Below are 23,897 nucleotides of genomic sequence, written 5' to 3' on the forward strand. Positions count from 1 at the left end.
ATGAGAAGTCTGTTGCCAACTCAATTGCTGTTATTTTGAAGGCAGTCTGTTGCATGAAATAGGAGGCTTTTCATGGTCAGCATTTCTGTAGTGATTTGTTGGACTCTCTAACAGCTCTTCCTTTCACCTGGTCATTCACTTAACAATTGTTTACTGGCTAATGATCAGGTACTAGGCCTGTTATTGTGCACAATGACTGAGAGAATAATGACAGAGCTTCTGGGTCCCAGGCCTGGAGAGGGTCTGAATATACTTGGGGAAGCAGACATGAAAATAAAGAAATGACCACATAACAAGATGAAGGGTTAATGATACAGGCTGATTGTGCGTTTCTAGAATTCTGGCAAGGAATGTGTTTTTATTCAATTGACTTTCTCACAGTTTGTAGCACTATGTCTTACCCACTGAAATCACTTAAAAAACTTTAACAATTAACCTGAGTATAACATCTCTTTAATACTTTTCATTTTAAAATTATTTTAGCTTTCACTTTTCTCCAGTTTCAAATGCATGGTCAACTACTTACTAGCTATCTCTGCCAAGATTTCCTGTGAGAATTTCCAGCTCAAGTTGCCCTACAAAGAATTCTTTCCTCCAATACCTGGTTCTCTTTTACCCTTCACCTCAATTGTCTGCATTATTCTCAATGCTGTCCTCTCCCTAAGCCCATATCCAACTAGCCTGTCTATTCTAGGTCCTAAATATTTTGTGATCTGTAATCTTTTCCATTTTCTTATTCCCACCGTCTTGGGTCAAGCCTTCATTATCACTTCCCTAAATGGGTGAAAAAAAAAAAAATCCCAACAGATCTCCCTGCCTCTTACCACTTTTCTCTACAGTCTTTTAATTGCCACCACAGTCTTATTTCTTACACATTGGATACTGAATTGGTTTTCTATTGCTGCTGTAACAAATTACCATACACTTAGTGTCTTAACCCACGTTTGTTATCTTAGAGTTCAGGAGGGTCAGAAGTCTGGAATGGATCTCACTGGGCTCGAATTACGATTTCAGCAGGGCTGCTTTCCTTTTGGAGGCTCTAGAGGACAATCTGTTTCTTTGACTTTTCCGATTTCTAGAGGCTACTTCTCACACTGTTGGTTCATAGCTTTTTTCCTCCATTTTTCAAAGTCAGCAACATTGGCTGAGTCCTTCTCACAATACCATCTCTTTGGTTCTCTCTCTTCTACCTCCCTTTCCTACTTAAAAAGATCTTTTTTTTTTTTGAGACAGAGTCTCGCTCTGTCGCCCAGGCTGGAGTGCAGTGGCCGGATCTCAGCTCACTGCAAGCTCCGCCTCCCGGGTTCACGCCATTCTCCTGCCTCAGCCTCCCGAGTAGCTGGGCAGGCGCCCGCCACCTCGCCCGGCTAGTTTTTTGTATATTTTAGTAGAGACAGGGTTTCACCGTGTCAGCCAGGATGGTCTCGATCTCCTGACCTCGTGATCCGCCCATCTCGGCCTCCCAAAGTGCTGGGATTACAGGCTTGAGCCACCGCGCCCGGCCTTAAAAAGATCTTTATCCACCTGGATAATTTAAAATTATCTCCCCACCTCAAGGTCAGTTGATTAGCAACCTTAACTCCTCATTGCCTGATAACTTAGCACATTCACCAGTCCTTCACATTAGCACTTGGATATCTTTGGGGGACCACTATTCTGCCTACCACAGGTTCAGTAGAAATTGAAGAACTCATACTTGTAATTCCAGAGTCTTTGGGAGGCTACGGTGGAAGGATCACTTGAGGTCAGCCAGGGCAACAAAGTGAGACCCCATCTCTATAAAAAATTATTTAAAAATTGAATGCTGGCTGGGCAGGTGGCTCACACCTGTAATCCCAGCACTTTGGGAGCTGAGTGGGAGGACTGCTTGAGCCTAGGAGTTTGAGACCAACCTAAGCAACATAGTAAAACCTCATCTCTATAAAATACAAAAAAAAAAAAGTAGCCAGGCATGGTGGTGCATGCATGTAGTTCCAGCTACTCAGGAGGCTGAGATGGAAGGATGACGTGAGTCCAGGAAGTCCAGGCTTCTGTGAGCCATGATTGCATTACTGCACTCCAGCCTGGATGACAGAACAAGACCCCAACTCAAAAATAAAAATAAGGCTGGGCGCAGTGGCTCACATCTGTAATCCCAGCACTTTGGGAGGCCAAGGCAGGCAGATCACCTGAGGTCGGGAGTTCAAGACCAGTCTGACCAACATGGAGAAACCCCATCTCTACTAAAAATACAAAATTAACAAGGCATGGTGGTGCATGCCTGTAATCCCAGCTACTTGGGAGGCTGAGGTAGGAGAATCGCTTGAACCCGGGAGGTAGAGTTTGCAGTAAGCCTAGAGAGAACCACTGCACTCCAGCCTGGGCGACAGAGCAAGACTCTGTGTCAATAAATAAATAAATGAATAAACAAATATAAATAGCTGGACAAAATAGTAAATACATAATGATTATAATTATAGCAAATAAACTAGACATATAAATATGATTTAAGGAAAATAATAGTAAATGAATAGTTGTTATTGCTATTATTGTGGAATTTGAGTAATTGTTATTCTTTTTTTTGTTTTGTTTTTTGTTTTTGCTTTGAGACAGAGTTTCGCTCTTATTGCCCAGGCTGGAGTGCAATGGAGCAATCTCGGCTCACCACAACCTCTGCTTCCTGAGTTCAAGTGATTTTCCTGCCTCAGCCTCCCACATAGCTGGGATTACAGGCATGTGCCACCACACCTGGTTAATTTTGTATTTTTAGTAGAGATGGGATTTCTCCATGTTGGTCAGGCTGGTCTCGAACTCCTGACCTCAGGTGACCCACCCACCTCGACTCCCCAAAGTGCTGGGATTACAAGCATGAGCCACCGTGCCCGGTCTGTTATTCTTTTATATCCTGCCCTTACTATAGTGTGACTGTATAACTGAGGCAGAGGCAGGAACTGCTTGCTATCTACCCAACATGTACTCTCTCCTTCCTTCCTATAAAGATAGCATTGATTGTCTTTGGGAAAGTAAAACCATTCCAAGATTTTCTTGTATGTGATTCATTTCTAGGTAATGAGTTACAAAAGACAGTCATGGATATGCTTCTGCTTCTAGAATTTTATTTATTTTATGTATTTATTTATTTATTTTGATAGAGAATCTTGCTGTATCGCGGAAGCTGGAGTGGAATGCGGTGGCGCGATCTCAGCTCACTGCAACCTCCGCCTCCTGGGTTCAAGCAGTTCTCATGTCTCAGCCTCCCGAGTAGCTGGAATTACAGGCGCCCACCACCACACCTGGCTCATTTTTGTATTTTTCATAGAGATGGAGTTTTGCCATGTTGGACAGGCTGGTGTCAAACTCCCAACCTAAAGTTGATCTGCCCACCTCGGCCTCCCGAAGTGCTGCTGGGATTATAGGCATGAGCCACTGCGCCCAGCCTAGAATTTAAAAAAATTTTTATTATTGTATTTTTTTTAAGAGGGAAGTTCGGCTGATATGTCCCTTTGGACTTCCATACTTTTTTCTTCATTCGGAATGTGGCTGCAAAGCCTACAGATGCAACCGCCTTTCTGTGACCACGAAGCACCAAGCCTCAGGCTGTTGGACTTCACTTCCAAATGAAGGAGAGGAAAGATGGAAAGATCCCCGGGCTTTGCAGCTCTGGATTTATTTTTGTGTGAGATGAGTAACCTCTGTTTGCTTAAGTTATGGCTCATTGGGTTTTCTGTTATTCACAGCCAAATACAACTCTAACTGATAACATTACTTCTATAATCAAAATAAAATTAAAGAAAAAAAACTTGTCTGATTCCATTCTGTGACTAAACAAGGTTTCTTCCTTTGTTTTTTTTTTCTTGGTTTTTTTTTTTTGAGATGGAGTTTTGCTCTCGTTGCCCAGGCTGGAGTGCAATGACGCGATCTCGGCTCACTGCAACCTCCGCCTCCCAGATTCAAGCACTCCTCCCAGCTAATTTTGTGTTTTTAGTACATACGGGGTTTCTCCATGTTGGTCAGGCTGGTCTCAAACTCCTGACCTCAGGTGATCCACCCACCTCAGCCTCCCAAAGTGCTGGGATTACAGGGCTGAGCCACTGCGCCCAGCCTGGTTTCTGTTCTTCTAAGCTCTGCTCACACTCTCCTTTCACCAATCCTTTCTAATCCTTACCCTCATTTCTTTCTTTGTCTAGCAAACTACTACTCAACCTTCAAAAGTCCGCTTAAGACCGGAAACAGAGGCTCACGCCTGTATCCCAGCACTTTGGGAGGCCAAGGTGGGCAGATCATCTGAGGTCAGGAGTTCGAGACCAGCCTGGGCAACAGGGTGAAACTTCATCGCTACAAAAATACAAAAATTAGCCAGGAGAGGTGGCACGTGCCCGTAGTCCCAGCTACTAAGGAGGCTGAGGCAGGAGAATCGCTTGAACCTGAGAGGTGGAGGTTGCAGTGAGCCGAGATTGCACCATTGTACTCTAGCCTGGGTGACAGAGCAAGATTCCCTCTTAAAAGCAAACAACAACAACAACAACAACAAAAAACTTCAACTCAAATGTTGATGTTACACTCTGCAAAGTCTTTCCGAAACTTTCCCTCAAACAGATTCATCATGATTGTACCCCTGGTGTTTTGTCCGTGATTCTGTGATAGCACGTTTTACACCTGACTATGTTTGCCTATTTCCTTGGTATCTCTTCCACTGAACTGTGAGCAACATGTGAGCAACTGGAGGGTAGAAGCCACGTTTCACACTTGCTCCCTTCAAGGCAGCTGGCATACCACTAACTGTAAGTCGGTGCACAATAAATGTTTTCTGGAATGAGTAAACACAAGAATTAAAAAACAATGCCGGCCGGAAGCATTGGCTCACACCTGTAATCCCAGCACTTTGGGAGGCTGAGGCAGGTGGATCACGAGGTCAGGAGTTCGAGACCAGCCTGGCCAATATGGTGAAACTCCATGTTTACTAAAAATACAAAACATTAGCCGGGTGTGGTGGTGCACACCTGTAGTCCCAGCTACTCAGGAGGCTGAAGCAGGAGAATCGCTTGAATCTGGGAGGCAGAGGTTGCAGTGAGCCAAGATCATGCCACTACACTCCAGCCTGGGCAACAGAGCAAGACTCTGTCTCAACAACAACAACAAAAAACGATGTCTATATGTTTAAACCAAACATTGTCCTCCCCTTCCTAGGTTGACTCCTGTTTTCTCTCCACCTCTGTTTGTTTGTTTGTTTTTAACTGGAAAAAGAATAGTTGACGAGTTGGAAGTTAAGGAATGTCTCACAGTGTCACCTAGGCTGCAGTGTAGTGGTGCAATCACAGCTCACTGCAGCCTCAATCTCCTAGGTTCAAGTGATCCTCCCACCTCAGCCTCCCAAGTAGCTGGTACCACAGTTGTCTGCCACCATGCCCAGCTAATTTTTAACTTTTTTGTAGAGACAAGTTCTCCGCATGTTACCCAGGCTGCTCTGGAACTCCTGGCTCAGGCAGTCTTCCACCTCAGTCTCCCAAAATATTGAGACTATAGGGCCGGGCATGGTGTCATGCCTGTAATCCCAGCACTTTGGGAGGCCAAGGTGGGCAGATCGCTTGAGGCCAGAAGTTTCATACCAGCCTGGCCAACATGGCAAAACCCCATCTCTACAAAAAATACCAAAAAAATTAGCCGGGTGTAGTGGCACACATCTGTAGTCCCAGCTACTAGGGAGGCTGAAGCAAGAGAATTGCTTAAACCTGGGAGGCAGAGTTTGCAGTGAGCCAAGGTCATGCCACTGCACTCCAGCCTGGGTGACAGTGAGACTCCCTCTCAAAAAAAAAAAAAAAAAAAAAAAGAAAAGGGATTATAGATGTGAGCCACTGCGCCCAGCCTTGGATCATTTTAATCTAGGTGGGAATGGGGGGTGGATTTGAAGTCACATTTTATTGAAAGTAGGAAAGAAGTTGAGACATACAGGAAGTAAATTAGGGCAGAAAGTTCAGAATTAAGAACAAGAATCTCTCAGTGTCTCCTATGCTAAATCATAATTTGTCATGGCCTAAAGCAGGGTGACTTTAGCAGACGTAGCCCAACTCTGAGTCCCAGTGCTGAGGGCTGAGTCCCAGTTCCACTTACACCTTGTTGGATGTTGAGGAGGCAGGTCACTTATACCCGCCTTTTAAGCCACAGTTTCTTTCTCTGAGAAAGAATAGTAATACTCGCCTCCCCAACTCACAGAATTGTTATGAGGATCCAAGTGATCAGACTTGTGCATAAGAATTGCTGTGACACCCAATAAAATGTGAATCATGTCGCTTTTATTACATGTAGGAAAAACGTGATCCATGTTTGGTGAAAAGTTCAGTGAATGAATGGATGAGCCCAGCTTGCTAATCACCTTATTTTGATACAAGACAGGAAGAACCTCATCTATCATATTTTAATCAAGGGGTAAATGCAGGAATGACTTCATCTTTTGGGTTTATATAAAACGTAACCAACATATACAACCTCACCATTATGAAGCAAGCTCTTTCCCCGTTAAACAGCTGATGCTTAGACTTTCTTCACATGGGACAAAAGCTTTTATTCCACTATTTGAGATATGACTTCAAATGCACTATGCCTGAATAAGGTACCATTGAGACTTAAATCACACTAACATATATATGACTATTTCATTTTTTAAAGCATGGTTTAAGGGGAACTAAGGGGAAAACGAGTTTGGTTTGTTTTGCCTTTTTGTTTTAAATTTTACCAGTAAAGTGTATTTTGTTATCTGTACTGCCAAAGAGGTGAATCATTGTATAAACTAGAGGCCAGTCACCCACCGCTATGGTGGGCTATAAAAGGTCTCTTTCCCTATTTCTTCCATCTTCCTACCCTTGAAATTTTGGATCTCCTGCTTAATTTGACAGGGCAGATAGCTTCGACATTGATTTGAGGTTAAAAATAAAACGTACAGACAACATAACCCCTAAATTATAGACGAACAAAAATCTTGGAAGAACACTGGAATAGATCACAGGGAATTGTATTAATTTCTACCGAGATAGCAAAGCCAATATCTGTGACTAATCCGCTCTTGCTATGATCAAAATAGTCATCACAAGCACCATGATGAAAAAAATCCACATGAAGAATCGGTCTATGACTTTCGCCACCTTCTTCCATTCACTCCCTTTGGAATTGGTGGCCTTGTGGTCTTTGAGGCACTTGGCGATGTACTCAATATTCCTCGTCAGCACTTTGTACTGTGCACAGTAACTCTCGGCCTCCTGAGGGTTCTCACCCTGGCAGCCCAGGTCGTTCTTTAAGCGTTTGTTCATGCCCTTCCTTCTGGAAAGGTCTTTGTTCCTGGCTGTTTTCGGGTTAGACTCTGGGAGTTGGCTGTAAACTTTCGTGAGGTGGTCCCGCTTTCTACTGTGGTGCGGGCTGAGGCAGCTTTCACCCACATCATAGACAAACAAGACCCTGGACATGTATTTCAGGATGACCACCCTGGCCCAGTGTGGCACTGGCCGGGCCTCGGCCCCACAGAAGTGGATATTCATCACCATGATGGTCAAGGCAGTGGAGGCTGTGATTAGGGCCATCGTGGCAATGTAGTATTTACCTGGAATTAAAATAACAACTGTAACTGAATTTGCTTTAAAATGGTCCTCATACAGCCATGAGTCACTTAACAACAGGGATATATTCTGAGAAAGTTATTAGTCATTAGGTGATTTTGCTGTTGTGTGAACATCATAGAGTGTATGTCCACAGACCTAGATGGTATAGCCTTCTACACACCTAGGTTGCACGGTATAGACTGTTGATTTGAGGCTACAAATCTGTGCAGCATGTTACTGTATTGAATACTGCAGGCAATTATACACATGATTATCAAACGGTTAAGTATTTGTGTGTCTAAACATAGAAAAGATAAAGTGAAAATTGACATTATAATCTTATGGGACTGTTGTTATATACACGGTCTGTCATTTACCAAAACATTGTTATGAGGCACATGACTATATTTGGCTTAAAAAGAAACAAACACTCTTTCTAAGGAGGTGTTATACCCTAGTGGTTACTAGTATAGACTTTTTTTTTTTTTTTTTTTTGAGACAAAGTCTCACTCTGTCGCCCACGCTGGAGTGCAGTGGTGTAATCTCGGCTCACTGCAACCTCTGGCTCCCAGGTTCAAGCGACTCTCCTGCCTCAGCCTCCCAAGTAGCTGGGATTACAGGCGCCTGCCATCACACCCAGCTAATTTTTGTATTTTTAGTGGGGGGGGGGGTTTCGCCATCTTGGCCAGGCTGGTCTCGAACTCCTGACCTTGAGTGATCTGCCTACCCCGGCCTCCCAAAATGCTAGGATTACAGGTGTGAGCCACCGCACCCAGCTGTAGTATAGACTTTTGAATCTGACTTCCTGGATTCAAATCCCAGCTGTATCACTCCCTGCACTTGTGGCCTTCAGCAAGGCATATAATCCTGCTAAGCCTCAGTTTCCTGGTCGTAAAGTGGGCGTAGTAATAATATCTAACTCGCAGGAATATGAGGAGGCTTAATTGAGATGACACATGTGAAGTTCTCAGCACTGTTCCTGGCTCAAAATTAAAAAGTTTGGAAATATTTCCTGAGATCATGAGGTGAAAAATTTTTCCACACTCAACAAACAAACAATTAATGAACTTGACCAGTTCTCAGAACTGTCTTCAGACCTCATTAATATGAAAGCCAATTGCTATTGGGTAAGAAAGGAGACTGTGTCACTATTAGTCCTCAAACTGTGATTATATAAAGCACATGTTGATGAAAAAGTGAAATTAAGGAAGGAAACAATTAAGATAAGGCTACAAATTTATGAAATATAGAATAAAAATCCAAGAAGATGAACAAAACCAAAAGCAAAGTTTTGAAAAAGTAATAAACTTGATAAACCTTTGATAAGACCACTTACAGGATAGAGAGAGACATACAGGAAGGGAAAGAGAGAGAGAAGATGGAAAAGACTTATAAAATAGTACAATATTATAAATAACTGTGTAGTCGGGTGCGGTGGCTCACACCTGTAATCCCACCACTTTGGGAATCCCAGCACTTTGGGAGGCTGAGGCTGGTGGATCACTTGAGGTCAGGAGTTGGAGACCAGCCTGGCCAACATGGTGAAACCCCATCTCTACTAAAAATATAAAAAACATTAGCCGGCTATGGTGGCAAGTGCCTGTGATCCCAGCTACTCAGGAGGCTGAGGCAGGACAATCACTTGAATCCAGGAGGCAAAGCTTGCAGTGAGCTGAGATTACGCCACTGCACTCCAGTCTGGGCAACAGAGCTAGACTATGTCTCAAACAACAAAAATAAAAATAGCTGTATAATAACATATTTGATAATCTAGGTGAAACTGCTGGAAAAATGTCAGGTGTCAAAATTAGTGCAAGAATAAAGAAATAGAAATAGGAATAGGAATAATAGAAATAGGAATCAATCAAACACCATCCCCCCACCAAAGGCTCTAGGCCCAAAAAGAATTTATAGGTGAGTTTTACCAAACTTTCAAGGAACAAATAATTCCCATCTTATGCAACTTGTTCTAGAAATAGAAAAAGAGGGAAAACTGCCCAGTTCATTTTGTGAAGTCCATTTGACCTGATTCCAAAAGTGACAAGAAAAGAAATATTAAAGCCATTTCACTAATCGACATATTTGAGAAACTTCTACAAAATATTAGCTAACTGAATCCAACAGTGTCTTAAAAGGATAATGTATCATAAAAAAAGAGTTTGGTCCAGTTATACAAAAGAGTTCAACATCAGAAGACTTATTGATGTAATTCACGACATTGATGAGTAAAAGAGAAAACTCACATTATTATCTTAATAGATGAAGACAAAGTATTTGATAATGTTTATCATCTACTTATTATTTGTCAAAAACTCTGAGTTAATATATGAGACATTTCTTAAAATGGTAAAGGTCATGGGCCAGAAACCTATATCAAGGGCTACATTTGATGCAGAAAACCTAAGCATATTTCTGTAATATTGTGAACACATTCCATGGGTGCTATGAATAACAAATTATAATTGTTAAATAAATGTTCTCAAGATCTGTGTGCACTTTTCCTAAAAAGATAAATTTCAGCCAGTTGCGGTGACTCACACCTGTAACTTTGGGAGGTCAAGGTGGGAGGATCACTTGAGCCCAGGAGTTCAAGACCAGCCTAGCCAACATAGTGAGACCCTATCTTTTTAATTTTTTAATTTTTTTCTACATATATATATTATTTTGAGACAAAGTCTCACTCTATTGCCCAGGTTGGAGTGCAGTGGTGCAATCGTGGCTCACTGCAACCTTCACCTCCCGGATTCAAGTGATTCTCCTGTCTCAGCCTCCCAAGTAACTGGGATTACAGGCACGCACCACCATGCCCAGCTAAGTCTTTTTATAGAGACAGGGTCTCACCATGTTGGCCAGGCTGGTCTTGAACTCCTGACCTCAAGTGATCTGCCTGCCTCGGCCTCCCAAAGTGCTAGTATTACAGGCATGAGCTACCATGCCCAGCCTTCATTTTTAAATAATAAAAATAAATTAAAATAAAATTTAAAAATATAAATTTAATTTTTAAAATATAAATTTCATATTTTCATAAAAACAGAACAAGAAATTCCTGTGAGACATCTGTCTTTAGAAATTGTGCCAGCTTGCTAGATAATGTCACTGCCCAAGAAGAGAGTGGGACCGTCCCATGATCTTTCCTCGAACAGGGCTATGATCATCACTGCCAATCATTTCTGCCTCAGGAGAGGTAATAAAATGCCAATACATCTCCTTTTTATTAGAGGACGAAAAGCCTTCTGTGTTTAATTCTGAAAAAGAGGGCTCTGTGTGTGTGTGTATGTGTGTGTGTGTGTGTGTGTGTATGTATTTTGCAAGGAGAGACATAAAAAGGAACATATCTCCAAATGGAGAAGCCACTGTAGTATCATCTCAATATTGGGTAATTGGACTCAGTAAAGAGTAAAAGGGCAAGGCAACATCTCTTGATTTTGGACTCTAAGTTCCTTGGTGTTCTAGAATTTCTCTTTATTGCTTACTTTAAGGAACTCAAACTTAGATCTAGCTTGATTCTGGTAAGCATCTGTTACAACAGCAAGTCCTTGAGATGGAGATGTTGGATCTCAAGGGTATTGGAGGCAGAAAGTAGACATTAAAGAGGATAGGAAAGCCCTCAGAACAAGCTAGGCAAGGATAGGGGAGTCAGGGGTGGTACCCTCAGTCTGCACTCCAGTCCTTGGAGGGACATTTCATTATTGTAGATTTTTGAAAATTTAGTCTGCTTTGGAATCATCTCAGATTCTCAAATCTTGGCCAAGTTGCAAATCAAACTCTCCGGGTGTAGGAACTTGCATTTTAATAAGCTCTTCCACTGCTATTATACCCAATGCAGATGAAATTTTTCTGTTAAGGGTAGACGTCAGGCTTAAAAAGCACATCTTTCTGCCATGTTTGCCACTCTTCCCAAGAAGAAAGCCCTTGTCACATGAAATGATAACAATAGTCACTGTTTACTCAGTACTTACCATATGCCAGGGCATGCACTAAGCAGTGACACACAAATTTTACAGATGATGAAGCAGAGACTAAGAGAACAAGTAACTTGCCTAAGTTTGATCAAGGAGTGAACAGTGAAGTCAGCATTCAAATGCAGGTTTCTTTGACTTCAAAATCAGGTTTTAACCTCTGAGTCAGTGGATTTCAGACTTAAACGGAAAATGCATCAGAATCACTCAGAAGCTTGTTAAAACAGGACGCCAGGGCCTTATCTCCAGAATGTCTGATTCAGTAGGTTTAGGGTGGGCCCTGAGGTTTTGCGTTTCTATAAGTTCCCAGGTGATGCCAATGCTGTACATCTGGGAACCACCACTTTGAGAACCACTGCTCTAAAGTGTAATGCTTTTCATTGCTCTTTTGTGTAAACCCAGAGACCAAAGACCAGTTTTGATTCCAAAAGCCTTATCTATATTGAAAGATGCTAACTGCAACCACCAGAAAAATTCGAGACAGTCTGTATTGAGTCTGAAATTGGCTCCATTGTTTCAAGTTTAAAGGCACACACACAACCTTAAAGGCATGACCCCAGGCACTACAAAGCTGGGCTTGAAGTGGAAGACACTTAAACTCACCTATCAGGGGGACATTTTCTGAGGCCGGCATGATTTCTGCTACCATTAGTTGAAATACAGTCATGGCCAACAGGATGGTCACTCCCAGGGAGACCTTTTCTCCAGATGCTGCTGGGAGATAAAAACTCAGAGGAGCCAGAAAAGATATGAGGACACATGGGATGAGGAGGTTGACAATATAGAATGAGGACCTCCTCTTCAGAAGGAGGGTAAATGTGACATCCGGGTAAGGCTCAGAGCAGCAGCCATAGGAGATCACATTCTTCACAGCAGGCATGCCATGGACCTCCCATTCCACATCTTCAATGAAGTCAGAGAGATCTCCGCTGTCCAGGGCGTTGAATATGTCTACCTGATTGCCATTGTAGGTCCAGGAACCAAAAGTCAGGTTGCACTGCTGGTTGTCAAAAGGGAAGTAGGTGACATCCACCACACAGGAGCTTTTGGTGATGGCCGGTGCATCCCAGGTGATCAGCCCATCATACCGCAGGACCACATTGGTGTTCACAGGCTCTGAAGATTCATCGTCAGCCCTGGAGGTCAGATGAGGAAAATGAAAGCCACATGCTAGGAGAACTTGCCACCTTCCTTACCCCAGGCAGCTCACTGTGCCCATCACTTCAGTGTTTTGGCCATGGAACACCATTTTCCCTGTGATTGTGGCTCGGGAGTCTGGAATCAACTCTAATTTGTCCTTCTCCTCCATCTCCTGTAACTAGTCAGGGCCAAGTTCTCTTGGAGTCTTCCTTTAAAGCATCTCTGCTCTCTATCCCTTCCTGTCCATTCCCAATGCCACTTTCTTGGTCCAGGTGTAATGATTTGAACACACAGACAAAAAGTAGGCCTGTCGATACTAAAATCTGCTTACTTGATTTGTTAACTTTAGGCACAAGAATATTAAAATAAGCTTTTTATGGCTATTATAAAAGCTATACATGTTTATTTGTAACATTTGGAAAACTCAGAGGAAAAAAAGTCATTCACCCATAACTTTAGAGATAGTCACTTATTCCAGATATATCTTCTTTTGCTTTATCAATATTTATGCCTTGTATTTTGGGGTACAGAATTTCTATTTTTCTCTAGGGAATTACTTTTTCTCCATTGCCATTGCAAGGCAGAGGAAATGTTGGTCAAGGTGCCCCAGTGTCCCTGGCCAAAGGACGGCTGAGTGGCCCGGGCTTGGTCCAACAGATTCACCCTTTCCAGAGTTTAGGTCTTAAGCAGAGTGATCCAGAGACCAAAAACATCACCCTAGTGATGGCTCCCTATTCAGAAAAAAATAGACAGTCCCTCTTGTCTTGAACGCTAGAGCAGCCTTGGTTCTGTCCTTTCCAAGAGTTGGTTGTTTACTTTTTCCTTTATTTAAATGAGATGTGCCACATCCTTCTAACAAATTCCTATTTCACAAGGTTGCCAAAGTCAGTTTCTGATGCTTACAACCAAAAAGTCTTAACTGGTACATTTCTGTTAACATTTGGATGCATATTTTTGCAGTCTTCCTTACAATTTTTTCCCTGCAAAGTATATTTTGGCTAAATATAATGTGGTATTCTGGATTGGATCCTGGAACAGAAAAAGTACATTCACGGAAAAACTGGTAAAATCTGAATAAAGTAGTTTAGTCAATAACATTGTATTTATTTTGATAAGTATATTATGGTTATGTAAGAGGTAACATTAGGGGAAACTGCGTGAAGGGTATAAGGGAATTCTGCACTATCTTTGCAACTTTTCTATAAATCTAAAAATTATTCCCCAATTTAAAGTTAACTTGCAAAAAATAAAAAGGAAAAAAAAAGACGAAACAAAATTTTTAAAAATACATGGTCATCTGTTCATACTCTTCTACAACATTCTTTTCATGTCTAAATAGCATTCTATTATATTCCACTATATTAGATACATCATAGTTATTTAACCAGTCTACTGAGGCTTGACATTATGGTTGCTTCCAGTTTTTGTATTTATAAGCAACGCTGCAGTGGACATCTCTGTAGCTGAGTCTTTACATTTATCCACTGACCCTTTCCTTAGGTTAAATTGCTGAAAAAGGATGTGCTGGCCGGGCGCGGTGGCTCAAGCCTGTAATCCCAGCACTTTGGGAGGCCGAGACGGGCGGATCACGAGGTCAGGAGATCGAGACCATCCTGGCTGACACGGTGAAACCCCGTCTCTACTAAAAAATACAAAAACTTAGCCGGGCGAGGTGGCAGGCACCTGTAGTCCCAGCTACTTGGGAGGCTGAGGCAGGAGAATGGCGTAAAAAACCCGGGAGGCGGAGCTTGCAGTGAGCTGAGATCCGGCCACTACACTCCAGCCTGGGCGACAGAGCTAGACTCCGTCTCAAAAAAAAAAAAAAAAAGGATGTGCTGGGTCAGAACAGGCATGTTTTTGAAGGCGGTAAGGGATAAAAGACTACATATTGGCACAGTGTACACTACTCGGTGACAAGCACACTAAAATCTCAGATTTCACACTATACAATTCATCCATGTAAGTAAAAAACACTTGTACCTCAAAAGCTATTAAAATAAAAAATATATTGGCTGGGCGTGGTGCTCATACCTGTAATCCCAGCACTTTGGGAGGCCGATCACTTGAGGCCAGGAGTTTGAGACCTGCCTGGCCAACATGGCAAAACCCTGTCTCTACTAAAAAAGTACAAAAATTAGCCAGGCATGGTGGCGCACGCCTGTAGTCCCAGCTACTCGGGAGGCTGAGGCAAGAGAATTGCTTGAACCCAGGAGGCGGAGGTTGTAGTGAGTCAAGATTGCACCACTGCACTCCAGCCTGGGTGACAGAATGAGACTTCGTCTCAATAACAACAAAAAAATAATAAAATAAAATAATGCATGTCTATAAATATTTTTTAAAGAACAGACATGTTTTTAAGGTTTTTATTTTTTCCACTCATTAGAAATTGGGTGCCACAATATTAACTCTAATCTACTCAGGAGGAGGAGGAGGTATGGACTGAGTTAACTCCATACCCAAGCAGATCTTTAATTGTGAGTGTTTGTGAAGATAACAAAATAAATTTTTTGAAAATGCCTGAAGCTTCCTCCTGCAACAGTGAGAAACGTGTACAGTTAGCTATAAGTGAGAACTAGACCTGAACTGAGAACACTGCTCACCCATCCTACTTCCTTGGGGCAAGAGGAGAGATCTGGGGATCAGAGAGAATCTGTGTGGGGCTAGGACAATTGCACTGGGCAGGGTCCCTGTAGGAAATAGATGGCCTACTCCAATTAGATAAACTGAGGAGAGTTTAAGAAAGGGACTGTTCACAAAGGTATGGATACGATGCAGAGAAACCATTCCTGGACATGAAGAGGTGAGGAGAAAGTGCAGTTACCAGAACCTGGAAGGAAAGATTTGCGTGAAGAGGGTCACCATGATAGCAGTGATGACTTTCCTTCAGGGAACACATCCAGGCAAAGATAACCTCCCAGGAAGACAGTGAGGGAATATACACGCTAACCTCACTCTCTCTTCTCCCTGCAATTGCCCACTGATGCTCCACATTGGCCAAACCCAACCCCAAGCCAAAGGGCAAGGGAACCTGCTGACCAAAAACATCACCCCAGCTACTTTGGAGTAGGTTGTGGGGTTTTTTGTTTGTTTTTGTTGTTGTTGTTGCTGCTGTTGTTTGTTTGTTTGTTTGAGACGGAGTCTCGCTCTTGTCACCCAGGCTGGAGTACAGTGGCACCGTCTCAGCTAATTGCAACCTCCGCCTCCCGGGTTCAAGCGATTCTCCTGCTTTAGCCTCCTGAGTAGCTGGGATTACAGGTGCCAGACACCACACCTGGCTAATTTTTGTACTTTTAGTAGAGATGGAGTTTCGCCATGTTGGCCAGGCTGGTCTTGAACTCCTGACCTCAAGTGACCCACCCACCCACCTCAGCCTCCCAGGGTGCTGGGATTACAGGCGTGAGCCACCGCGCCTGGCCGTTTTTTGTTGTTGTTGTTTGTTTGTTTGTTTGTTTTTTGAGACGGGATCTCATCCTGTTGCCCAGGCTTTAGTGCAGTGGTACAATCTTGGTTCACTGCAAACTCCACCTCCCAGGTTCAAGTGATTCTCCTGCCCCAGCCTCCCGAGTAGCTAGGATTATAGGTGTGCACCACCACGTCCAACTAATTTTTGTATTTTTAGTAGAAGCAGTGTTTCACCATTTTTACCAGGCTGATCTCAAACCCCGACCTCAGATAATCTGCCTGCCGTGGCCTCCCAGAGTGCTGGTTTCACAGGTGTGAGCCACCGTGCCTGGCCTTGAGTAGTTTAAATACATTGTATTAAAATATATATATATATTTTGTAGAGACGATGTCTCACCATGTTGCCCAGGCTGATCTTGAGCTCCTGGCCTCATACGATCCTCCTGCCTTGGCTTCCCAAAGTGCTTGATTACGGGTAGGAGCCACCGCGCCCAGCCAAGGCATTATTATTTAATGACTTCATGATCAATATCTTATTGTTTATCTCCCTGGTTTTTTTGATCATATCACAGCTCAAAACTTGCAGTGGCTTCCTATAGCCCACACAATACTTCTACACTTCCTCAGTTTAGTGTTCTGGATATTCCATGATCTGTTCCCATCTCACTTTCTAGCTGTGTGCCTTCTGCTGGTCTCCTTCACTCCCACTCCACCAATCAAGACTGAAATCCCAACAAACCCTGTGAGTTTCTCTTACTTAAACTCTTTCTTCAACTCGTAATGGTCCCCCTTTTCTGCACGTAGCAGTCTAACACATCCTTCAAGACTCTGCTCAGAGGCCACTTCGGTGAAGCCTTCCCTGCCTCTCCAATCAGGTATCTTTCCATCCTTGAAGGGCCACAGCACTTTACTTCTGTGTTATAAGAGACTTGCATTTTTACCTTGCATTATAGTTTTTACATACATAGCTTATTAGATTGTTCCTTGAGGTCAGAGATTGGGTCTTAAAATGCTCATTTACTTCTCATAAAAATATCATGGAGATTTGAGTTCAGAACCTGATTCAGGTTTCATAACCTTAGGTGGGTTATATCTCTGTCACTCACCTGTAAAAGTGGGCATTATAAAACCTTAAGGCTTCTTTTAAATTTTTATGTTAAACAAACTATGTACATTAATTTCTATTGCTGCTGTAGCAAACTACAACAAACCTAAACCTAATGTCTTTTTTTCTTTTTCTTTTTTTCTTGAGATGGCATCTCACTCTGTCGCCCAGGCTGGAGTGCAGTGGTGCCATCTTGGCCCACTGAGACCTCCGTCTGCTGGATTCAAGCAATTCTCCTGCTTCAGCCTCCAGAGTAGCTAGGATTACAGGCTCCCACCACCATGCCTGGCTAATTTTTTTGTATTTTTTAGTAGAGACGGGATCTTGCCATGTTGGCCAGGCTGGTCTCAAACTCCTGACCTCAAGTGATCCACCCACCTCAGCCTCCCAAAGTGCTGGGATTACAAGCATGAGCCACCGTGTGCAGTCCCTAATGTCTTAAAACAACACAAATTTAGCATCTTAACAATTCTAGAGGTCAGAAATCCTAAAACCAATGTGACCAGGGCTGCATTCCTTCTGGAGGCTCTAGGGGAAGATCTGGTGCCTTTCCTTTTCCACCTTCTAGAAGCCACCTACATCCCTTGACTCAGGGCCCCCTCCTCGCATCACTAACCTCTGCTTCCTTTGTGGCATTGCCTATTCTGACCATCTCATCTCCCTCTTAAAAGGACCCTTATGTTTACATTAGGCCCACCAGGATAATCTCCCCCATCTCAAATCTTTAATTCAATCATACCTGCAAAGTCTCTTTTGCCATGTAAGATAAATCTTACAGGTCTTGGGGATTAGGATGTGGACATCTTTGTGGGGGGCATTATTCTATCTATCATACTTCGTAAAGCCCCAACTCCATGCAGACACATAGTAAGTGGCCAATATGTATTAATTTCTTTCCCTTCCCTCTGTTTCTAACTGTGTTTCGTGTTCTCAATTAAAACATGAAAAAATTACAGGGACAAAAAGTAAGCTGGAGGTTGGGAAGGCATGTTTAATAATATAACCCTCACAGAATATTTAAATTGCTTTCCTCTTACCTTCCCTTTCCTCAGCCCCTCAGAGGCCTTCAGGCAGAGATATGGTTTGGCTGTGTCCCCACCCAAATCTCATCTTGAAATGTAGCTCCCAGAATTCCCACATGTTGCGGGAGGGACATGATGGGAGGTAATTGAATCATGGGGGCGAGTTTTTCCTGTGCTGATCTTGTGACAGTGAATAAGTCTCACGAGATCTGATGGTTTTATAAAGGGGAGTTCCCCTGCACAAGCTCTCTTGACTGCCACCATGTAAGATGTGACTTTGCTCCCCATTTGCCTTCAGCCATGATTGTGATGGCTCCCCAGCCATGTGAACTGAGAGTCCATTAAACCGCCTTCCTTTATAAATTATCCAGTCTTGGCCATGTCTTTATTAGCAACATGAAAACAGACCAATACAGGCAGCCCCTTCTCCTCTTCTGTATCTGATCAAAGACTGAGCTAACTTTAGTTGTTTTGCAAGTGAGCAAAAACGACTTTCCCAGCGTTGGCTGTAAGAAGCCCATTCCTGGGAACTGGAGAGGAGCAGGCTGGTGAATGAGGGAGCAGAGAGAGTCGCCCAGTGTTTTCAGTCCCCAGAGTGCCTGGAACCTCAGCGTAGACTTGTCTGTTTACTCAGTCCCAGGATCCCTTCCTCGTTCCATCTCCAATGTCTCTGTCTTTCACATATTCACTTTTCCTTCCTTTCCATATCAAAAAGAAGTTCCCCCCTCTCTTGCTGGCTAACTTCCCTTCCGGTCCTGTGAGTCCTCTCCTTCCATGCCTCCTTCAGGATTTTGCCTCCTTTGGTCCCTCTTCTCTCTGGTCGCTCTAGCCACTTTCCAACTCTGTTCGCAAGTCTCTCCTGCCAAATTCCTTTTCTCCCTGGCCCTTCTACCTCTCCCATCTCCTTCCACGCACTGCTTTCAAAAGTAACTGATACCTCCTGTTGTCCCGTTTCTTCTTGCTTTTATTTCTTGACTCCTGCATTTTGATGTCTTTCCGACAAGTACAACTAGGCAAATCTCAAGACTTCTCCTAAGTCTTCATCTTCTTTAACTCTTCCCAAACATTGGGATTATGGGTTGTTCCTAGACATCCTCTCTTCCCTTGGTTTTTAATGACATGACTCTCTCAGTTCTCCTTCTACCTCTTTAACCACTAATTCTAAGTTTCCTCTATAAATTCCTTAAATGTAGAGGTTTTTTCAACTTTATCGTCAGCCATTTTCTTTCCTTCCGTGAATAGTTCTATAGGACTTTAAGGGCTTTTGGCATCTCCATTAGCCCTGACCATTTCTCCAGGTTTCAGATTTGCCTCCGCAATCTCATTGTTGGACACTTCCTTAGGGATGTTTCTTTGGTTCCCCAAACTGAACATCAAATTCATCCTCTTTTTTTCCAAACCTGTTTCTCCTCCCCCTCCTTTATTTCCAGTCTCATTTGGAAGTCTTGCCATTCTCTAAATCATCTTATATGGCTAAGGATAGCTACATAAGCTGGCCTTAAAGCTAAATTCTAGACAAATTCTTTTGAATACAATAGGGCACCCAGTTCCTCACCAGGTCTAAAATCCAACCATTAAAACTGCTCATTAAAATCCAACCACTGGGGCCAGGCATGGTGGCTCATGCCTATAATCCCAGCACTTTAGAAGGCCAAGGTAGGAGGATTGCTTGAGCCCAGGAATTTAAAACCAGCCTGGACAACAGACAATATAGTGAGACCTCATCTCTATAAAAATTTTTGTAAAAATTAGCTGGGTGTTGTAGTGCATACCTGTAGTCCCAGCTACTCAGGAGACTGAAGTGAGAGGATCACTTTGTTACCCATGGAGGGTCTCAACTACAGGTCATCCATGTTCTTGACATTTTGAACAAAGAATTGGACAAAATGCACAAATAAAGCAATGAAAATACAGAACAATGAAAGAAACAATAAACGCTCAGATTTATTGAAATGAAACTACACTCCAGAGTGGGTGTAGCTCAAGTAAGCAGCTCAAGACCACAGGTTACAAAATCTTCTGGGTTTTAAGTACCCTCTAGAGGTTTCCCATTGGTTGCACCCTATGTAAATAAAAACTTGGCCCACAACCAATTGGAGGCTGAAGTGAAGTTACACCCTATGCAAATGAAGATGTGATCTACAACCAATCAGAGGCTGAAGTGAAGTTATAACTCATGCAATGAAGACTTGGTCTGTGACCAATTGGAAGCTGAAGTGAAGCCTCTCTGTCTCCAGACCCTATTGAGGAGAATACTGTCTCAACTTGAGCCCAGGAGGTCAAGGCTGCAGTAAGCTACAATCACACCACTGCACTGTAGCCTAGGTGACAGAGCAAACCACCGGCCCCCCCACCAAAAAAAAACCTGACCATGAAAACCCTGCCATAATGAATTCAAATTTAAAATTTCTGTAATCTGATTTTACCTAATCTAAAAATGTCAGTGGCCTTATATTAGCCACTATACTAACCATATACTAATACTAAACATTCCCACCAGAACTTTGAGCCCCAATTCATTAATTTCTCTATTGATTTACTGAAAGAGCCAGTATCTACATGAACTGTTACATTGCTAAAAAGCTCACTATTTCTTGGGACAATTCGTTGCCAAAGTTATTAGGGAAATTTTTTTTTTTTTTGAGAGCTTATCTTCCCTTTGGTTTCTACCGATTATCTTGGGTTTTGTCTTCTGGAACATTGTTCTCTTTTTTCCACCCTACTTTCTCTCTGATTGCCTAAGGTAACCATCATCAAGTCTTCAAGGTTTCTCTCTTCTAAACTAAGCATCAGCAAATTCAACTATTCTTCTGTGAAGTGGCATCCAGGCCCATCTCCTTCCTGATCACTCCCTACCAGTCTAGCCCCATGGATTTGGGCACGAACAGTGACTCTAGATGCAAAGCATCTTCCTGCCTGGGTGTCTTTACTACACTGGACTGATTCACTACCCCTATTTCTCCTTCTTGCCACAACTCAGGAAGCCCGTTGTGTTGCCTATGACATTCTCTACCTGCTTCTGAGAAGCAGTGATATTGTATCTGACATCAGTAGAGTCTACAGAGTCAGAGATTCAGCTGGAAGGACTGAGCTCAGGGAAATAGCCATGACTAAGGGCCCTTCTTTGCCGGATCCTGTAACACTCTTCCGTTTTCATTTCGATTTGTTAAAGACATGAAGATGTCATCCAACCATAGCTCCTTTTAGAGGTTCCTCTACACAGCAAAACTCTGAGAAGTTGTACTGAGAAGGAGAAGGCAAAGGAGAAGAGAGAAGCAGAAACAGAATTGTCCATGACAAGAGCACAGAGATGACTGAAGAGTCAACCAGAGGAACAAAAAAGAGATGATGAATCAGTGTGGTGAAAGGCTCTGTGTAAAGGAGTGGGGAGTGGGGAAGGGAGAATGAGGACAGAACTGACCAAAGCCACAGTAGGCTTGTTTGAGCTCATGAGTACATAACTGGCTTCTCTAATAAGGGAGCAGTGGAGTCAGCTTAACTTAGGGTGCCTTGTAAGCTTGCAAAGAAGCATTTCAGTAAGACATGGTCACTGCCTCAGCCAATCAAAACAGGAGAGGAGAACCACCATTCTGTTTGATTTCTGGAGAGAATTTTTAGAACTTACAGAATGCTTGCCGGCACAGCAGCTCGTGCCTGTAACCCCAGCACTTTGGGAGGCCAAGCTGGATGGATCGCTTGAGCTCAGGAGTTCAGAACCAGCCTGGGCAACATGGTGAGACTCTGTCTCTACTAGTAAAAATTAAAAAATAGCTGGGCATGGTGGCATGCACCTGTAGTCCCAGCTACTTAGGAGGCTGAGGTGGGAGAATAACCTGATCCTGGGAAGTTGAGGCTGTAGTGAGCCATGATTACACCACTGCACTCCAGTGTGGGTGATAGGAGTGAGAGCTCGTCTTAAAAAAAAAAAAGAATTTATAGAATGCTATAAGAGATCATCTGTGTCAATGAAATTATCTTTCTTTTTCTTTTTTTTTTTTTTTTTGAGATGGAGTCTCACTCTTGTCACCCAGGTTGGAGTGCAGTGGTGCAATCTTGGCTCACTGTAACCCCTGCCTCCCAGGTTTAAGTGATTTTCCTTCCTCAGCCTCCCAAGTAGCTGGGATTATAGGCACCTGCCACCACACCCAGCTGATTTTTTAATTTTTAGTAGAGACGGGATTTCACCATGTTAGCCAGGCTGGTCTTGAACTACTGACCTCAGGTGATCCACCTGCCTTGGCCTCCCAAAGTTCTGGGATTACAGGGGTGAGCCCCCACACCCTGCCTGTATCAATGAAATTACTCTCCTGCACTCTGTGGACTAGAGAGTGGTAATGGACATTGTGGCTTGTGTTCTTGCTCTCTCTCTCTGTGTGTGTGTGTGTGTGTGTGTGTGTGTGTGTGAGAGAGAGAGAGAGAGAGAGAGAGAGAGAGAGAGATAGATAGAGAGAGAGAGAGACAGAGAGAGTGAACACGGGCAGGGAGTGTAAACTGAAGGAATAAAGCTCAGTACTTGAATGTTATCTTCCTGTTATCTTCCTTGGGAAGGGATACAGACCACTCAGAGTGGGGAATGGACAGAAAGAACAGGGCTATGATTCCAGAGGTCATGACCCTTAGATGAGCTCTCTGAGTAAGGAGTGAGACTAAAATCCAGGCTGCAACCCACCCGTGTTGCTTCCTTAAAGGAAATCCATGCCCACTGGAAGCCTCTACCCAGGGGAGCCCCCTGAGCTGCCCCTCATTCACATCCTTCTGAGCCACAGAGGAACCTTCCCACTCCACAGAAACGGGTCCAGAACAAAAAGAGAGCTCCTTCGACAACAGGTGGGGCCACTGAGCTTGAACGGTGACCAGAGATCTGGTATTTTTCTCAAAATGCTGCCCATGGACCCACAGTACCTACGTCTTCCGGAGCTTGTAGAAATGCAGAATCACAGGCCGGCTCCATACCCATGGAATCACAATCCGTATTTTAACAAACTCCCTGGGAGATTCATATGCACCTTCCAGCCTGCGAAACATAAATCTTACCTACCCATTGTACAAGGCCCCTTGCTCTGAGACTGGGAAAAAGTCACTTTGTATCCTGTAAACTGGTTCATCCTCCACTCCACGCAAAACCCCAAATCCACAGGTCAGTTTCTAGATGGCCCATTCCAGTTTAATTAATTGTTGATACATGATCTTGGATGGTGAATGTCACTGTTAAGGGTTGAATTGTGTCCCTGAAAAATTCACATATTGAAGTCTTAGCCCCCAACACTCAGAATGTGACTTGATTTGAGAATAGCATGATGGAAGATGTAATTAGTTAGGTTAAGATGAAGTCACGCTGGAGTAGGGTGGGCATCTAACCCAATATGACTGGTGTTCTTATATAAAAGGGAAATTTGGACACGGAACACACAGGAGAATGCCATATGAAGATGAAGGCAGAGCTCAGAGTGACGCTCTACAATGCTAGGAACACCAAAGACTGCCAGCAAACCACCATTAGCTAGAAGAGAGGCCTGGAACAGATCCTCCCTCACAGCCCTCAGTGGAAACCACGCTGTCAACACCTGCATCTCAGACGTCTCAACTCTAGAACTGTGAGACAACACGTTTGTGTTAAGTCACCTAATTTGTGCTACTCTGTTACGGCAAAGTTAGTCCTAGCAAACTAACGCAGCCTCCACTTTCCCACCTGAAAAAGGGGCAT

General features: G+C 43.3%; 1 protein-coding gene and 1 long non-coding RNA gene across 2 annotated transcripts in view; both read right to left on the reverse strand.

Moving 5' to 3' along the window:
- The window catches only part of LOC126954671 (uncharacterized), a 217,549-nt gene that overhangs the window by 109,331 nt on the left and 84,321 nt on the right, over positions 1-23,897 (reverse strand). The window lies entirely within an intron of this gene.
- Positions 6,339-23,897, reverse strand: part of CHRNA9 (cholinergic receptor nicotinic alpha 9 subunit) — a 32,444-nt gene continuing 14,885 nt past the window's right edge. The window contains exons 6-7 of the mRNA XM_050790395.1: positions 12,128-12,660; positions 6,339-7,567 (exon numbers count right to left, since the gene is read on the reverse strand). Of these exons, the coding sequence (XP_050646352.1) occupies positions 7,026-7,567; positions 12,128-12,660 (1,075 nt within the window). The 3' untranslated portion in view covers positions 6,339-7,025. The remainder of the gene's footprint in view (positions 7,568-12,127; positions 12,661-23,897) is intronic.

This window comes from Macaca thibetana, chromosome 5 (assembly GCF_024542745.1).
Source record: "Macaca thibetana thibetana isolate TM-01 chromosome 5, ASM2454274v1, whole genome shotgun sequence".
Lineage (NCBI taxonomy): Eukaryota > Metazoa > Chordata > Mammalia > Primates > Cercopithecidae > Macaca > Macaca thibetana.